The sequence below is a fragment of the Watersipora subatra genome, chromosome 7, assembly GCF_963576615.1.
Source record: "Watersipora subatra chromosome 7, tzWatSuba1.1, whole genome shotgun sequence".
Lineage (NCBI taxonomy): Eukaryota > Metazoa > Bryozoa > Gymnolaemata > Cheilostomatida > Watersiporidae > Watersipora > Watersipora subatra.
The window spans coordinates 2,177,592-2,182,598 of NC_088714.1; the positions used below are offsets into that span (position 1 = coordinate 2,177,592).

The following is a 5,007-nucleotide window of genomic DNA, read 5'->3' on the forward strand; positions in this document are numbered from 1 at the left end:
TATTCGCTCCCATATAGCGGCATATATCGCCTAATGAATCCATCAAGGCTGGTAGTGTGTGGCTGAATTGGTAAGGCATTAAACTGACCAACGGGAGGGTCCGAGATCGAATCTTCTGCGATACGGATTATTTATTTCAAGATTTTAATAACTAGAGCTAGACAAACACAAACAGACCAACTTTGAGAAGTATATATATATATATATATATATATATATAGACTATCTGTTACTTTTTTCAAACTAGTACACGCAATGTTATGACTTAATGAAGCCATTTTAGTGCAACTTTCCACTTGCATTCCTAAGATGCATTTGGCAGTTCTGAGGCTATTCTAAAATCACCGAATTGAATTACATATTGTTGGATGATTAGCTAGAAAGGATAACGCCAAGCTGTAAATAATTCTGAACAGCTGGTATTCTAAATATATATGTGTATATAGTACTTTATTGGCAATAAAACAATAGATAAGGCTGTAATTTTAATAATAATAATTATAATTACAATAATAATAATTATTAGCCCAATTGATTGGGCGTAGGAGCACCAGCACGACTGAATGATTGTATCTGGTCTATATTTGGTATTAAATATCACCATCAAATAGCTTTGGGAGTCGTCTACACAGGTGTAGACCAAAAACCTGCATAGAATGGATTATTAGAGTTCTTCAACAACCCTTCAGTTTCAAGGCAAATGATGCGCTACAGCCACTCGCAACAACTGGCAATAGTCCTGACAAAACCTACACAAGTTGTCCCCTACAATGCTTGAAGGCAAGATAATTCCACTGACCAGAATACACATCAGTAGTGCTTAATTTTATCTGGCTAAAAATGCAAGCCAGTGATTACCGATAGAGCTAGATTTACATCAATTTGAGAATTACTGCACGTACTCTTCTATATGCATATACTTACACTCTTCTATATGCATATACTTACACTCTTCTATATGCATATACTTACACTCTTCTATATGCATATACTTACACTCTTCTATATGCATATACTTACACTCTTCTATATGCATACACTTACACTCTTCTATATGCATATACTTGCACTCTTCTATAGGCATATACTTACACTCTTCTATACCCATATACTTACACTCTTTTATATGCACATACTTACACTCTTCTATATGCATATACTTACACTCTTCTATATGCATATACTTACACTTTTCTATATGCATATACTTACACTCTTCTATATGCATATACTTACACTCTTCTATATGCATATACTTACACTCTTCTATATGCATATACTTACACTCTTCTATATGCATACACTTACACTCTTCTATATGCATATACTTGCACTCTTCTATAGGCATATACTTACACTCTTCTATACCCATATACTTACACTCTTTTATATGCACATACTTACACTCTTCTATATGCATATACTTACACTCTTCTATATGCATATACTTACACTTTTCTATATGCATATACTTACACTCTTCCATATGCATATACTTACACTCTTTTATATGCATATACTTACACTCTTCTACTATATATGTATGTACTTACACTTTTCTACTGTATATGCATGTAAATACCGCTAAATAAAGAAGATAAGCGCTACTGAATTCTTTCTATACCAAGAGTGAAACCCTTTTCTGGTAAATTATCAGGTTTATTTACAATTATTTCGAAGTTTCTATACAATGGCATATAAATACTAAACAGTAATAAAAATGACTAACACGCCTCAGTTCATCACTTATTCAAAGCTGCCCGGCTAGCATTGCTCGTTGAAGCGTTTGTAACACATTCTCTGAAGTCAGTGACTTCCTTTTGGCACTTTCTCCAATCCTTGGTTTCAGCATGACATTCCAGCACAGCCCAGTGCTTTTCCAAGCATCCAATCTTGCTCAACCCCGCCTCTACCGGGTCTAGCTCATTGTCATCAACCTGTGCCAAAAGTCACACCGCCCGATGAGAACATATAAAACGAGATGACGATAGCATCCACAGAGACAAAATAAAAGATAAAAAATGGCAGATAAAAAATGATGGCAAATGGAAATTTTTGTCTTTGTTCAACAATTTGCTAGCCACAAACTTTAGTTAAACCGGCTCGTGAACATGTTGACATTGGAAGGCAAGTGTATTATAGTAGTATCCACTCCATCATTCCAGTACCCCAATCATAAGTAATACTCATGATTAGGGTATTGATCATGAGTATTACTCAATAGATTCCACACATGATTGCAACGAGTTGACAAAGATTTTCGTAAACAGCTTACCACATTGCCAGTATTGTCACTCATAGCGGAGAGATCAAGTTGCAGAATCGGTGTGTGCTCTCATAAAATGCTCCAGGTAAAACCTTCTTGTTATGAGTACAGACAACTATGGCTTGATCGAGCAAGTGGAGGGCAACTCCAGACTGTCTTCTCTTGCTTGTCGCGTAAAGACTAACAGTAACCAAATGAGCTTATATGTATTACAAAGGCCATACATAAGCACAGGAACAGATAGATGAAACTGATGATTTCATCTCGACACTATTAAAGAGCCTTTGATGGAGTAATAAAGTTAGGCGAAAATAACAGTCATCATGTTTGTTTGATGGCTGCTCAACAAACTGGGTGTTGTTGATTTCAGTCACATGAAATTAAACAAATGGCTGAATGTAACCACAGGTTGTGAATTAAATAGATGCTTCCTCTCCAACTTTTCAACTTTCTCATATTATAAGCCGAAAATGAAGAGAGGCTGTACCAGTTGAACGTTTAACAACTTCAGTTTAAATTATTATATTTGTGCATTCAAACTCTTCTGCACTACATGTTCTGTAGTTTTGCTATACAAATCCTAGTATCAACACCCGCTTCATCTTTATTTATTTGACAAATTCAGAAATAAACTATCGGCTACCTAAAATTGATTTTGACTTTGAAACTTTACTCTCTAAGAATTATGACACAATGTCGACAGCGCCTAACTTACCTTCGGCAGCTCGCTCGATTTGTCACAAAGTACTTGCTGCCAGCCAAGCAAAATGTCGAAGCTGAAGGACTTGAGATGAGCTGAAGTTTGACACTGTTAAATTCTTCCTATGAACAAGAGTACAACACACAATCCATAGCCAATCGTAAACTGATCCCGGCATTTCTATTTAATATTAAGCTCTAACAATCCCTGACAATGGAAATCTATTAAAATATAGTCATACTGGCATATGACTTGAAATAAGCTAATAAAAATGTATGTGATGTGATCATATCTGTACAGATTGTTATCTACAGCCATTAAATTAATTAAATGTTCAGAATTTAGCCTTTTATAATAATTCAAAAACATAATTTTACAGCTGTTTGGTTTACATATTTGAAATCAGGACAAAATGTAGATTAATTTGCTATATAATTTATGGCTATCGATTAAATCCACAATAAGTAACAACGTTGTAAATGGGGATGTTAGTTTTCCAGTTTCCAGTTTATTTCACACAGCATTAAATAATATCTCTGTTGTAATGTAGTACTTCGGCTACCTGCCTCGTATGATAGAGCGAGCAAGCTCTCAGCAATATTTTGACAAGAGCCTACCATCAATAAGACACTATTAACTCCCGAGGTATAGTAAAAAACAATGACAACAGTCATCCACTCTTTTGGTGAGAGAGCACAACTACGTGTTTATCACTTAGTTGTTTATCTCTCTCACTCATTTGGTGAGAGAGAGCACAACTACGCGTATATCACTTCACTAGAACTTTACCTGAGTAAATTGAATTTCGGTTCCAAAGGTGTGTATTTTTTCCCCGAGCAGAGTTATCAAAACCACCGAGTCAACAAGGTCTGTCACTCTTTTAAGATATTCTATAAGAGCAGAAAGAATGCTTGTGAACATGGTACTAAAAGAGTTAGTCTGTCATCTGCCAAACAATGAATTTATTAATATAACAGTGGTTAGACCTTCTGGGAATGTGCATATAAACAAAATCTAAAATATGACTACATGTTTGCTTAGCATAGAAATTTGTCAAAATACCATCAAAATGATATATTCTAAATCAGGGATTATCATGTTTGGTAAGCCAGAAGTCTAACCTTTTAGTATAGTAATCACTTGTAACTTATGATTAGCAGTATCAAATCTGAAGAGTTGCTATTACTCTCCAAGATTTGACCCGCATTACAAACACTGGTGACGAGCGACGAAGGTTAAATCAAGCCTTCCGATATATATAAATATATAACACTAATACCTGACCATGAAAGTCTGGCTAGGGCAAATACAATAGAAGGAATATAAATGCATCAGTAGCTAGCTAGTAAAACTGTATATAAAGTGGCAAGCATACCTTCGACTACAAAATTCCAGCTACTGTTTGATGTAATACTGTGTTCTTCCATTCATCAGATATTCATCGCCTGCCAAAACCATTATCATCTATGAACAGAATAGCTGATAAAAAACATGTAAATATACCGTACCTTTCGGACTATAAACCGCATTCCTATATAAGCCGCATCTGCCTTATTTTCCAAAAAACAATACATAAATAATAGATAATAAAACAATACATAGGCTGCACCTTTGTATAGACTGCACAACTCAGGGCGTTGCTTTTTAACACAGCGGCGACTTTGCCGTTTAAAACGGAACAGTGCCTAACAGCACTGTTTCATATTAACCGACGCTTTTTAACCTAGTGCCCAGCGGAACAGTACCATTAGGCATTGTTCCGTTTTTTCTTTCACTGCTAGAGGCACACTAACCGGAGATTCCGGTTAATCCGCCCTAGCAGTGAAAGAAAAGGCCACAGAATAGCCGCACCCTTATATAAGCCACATGGCTCAAATCATCAGAAAAAAGTAGCGGCTAATAGTCCGAAAAGTACAGTACAAGAATGCTGAGATGTGAGGAGGTTATAACAAAAAGTCTGAGCTTTATCGTGCATACAACTTGAAATAGGCAAATAAAGATGTATGTGGTGTGATCATATCTGTACAGATCGTTATCTTCA

At 35.7% G+C, this 5,007-nt stretch overlaps 1 protein-coding gene across 1 annotated transcript; it reads right to left on the minus strand.

The window, feature by feature from the left end:
• Positions 1 to 2,295: 2,295 nt before the first annotated feature.
• On the minus strand, positions 2,296 to 4,431 carry LOC137399738 (uncharacterized). The gene is made up of 4 exons (XM_068085951.1): positions 4,342 to 4,431; positions 3,756 to 3,856; positions 2,982 to 3,088; positions 2,296 to 2,446 (listed from the first exon to the last, which is right to left on the minus strand). The coding sequence occupies exons 1-4, from the start codon at positions 4,391 to 4,393 to the stop codon at positions 2,296 to 2,298; spliced, it is 411 nt and encodes a 136-aa protein (XP_067942052.1). The 5' UTR covers positions 4,394 to 4,431.
• Positions 4,432 to 5,007: the final 576 nt, after the last annotated feature.

What these genes read in the sequence shown, in the direction of transcription:
- LOC137399738 (XM_068085951.1), bottom strand. Translation starts at nt 4,393, where the DNA reads ATGGAAGAACACAGTATTACATCAAACAGTAGCTGGAATTTTGTAGTC. An exon ending in CTGGAATTTTGTAGTCGAAG is followed by an intron (nt 3,857 to 4,341) that starts GTATGCTTGCCA and finishes CTGCTCTTATAG; the next exon opens with AATATCTTAAAAGAGTGACA. An exon ending in AATCGAGCGAGCTGCCGAAG is followed by an intron (nt 2,447 to 2,981) that starts GTAAGTTAGGCG and finishes GGTTACTGTTAG; the next exon opens with TCTTTACGCGACAAGCAAGA.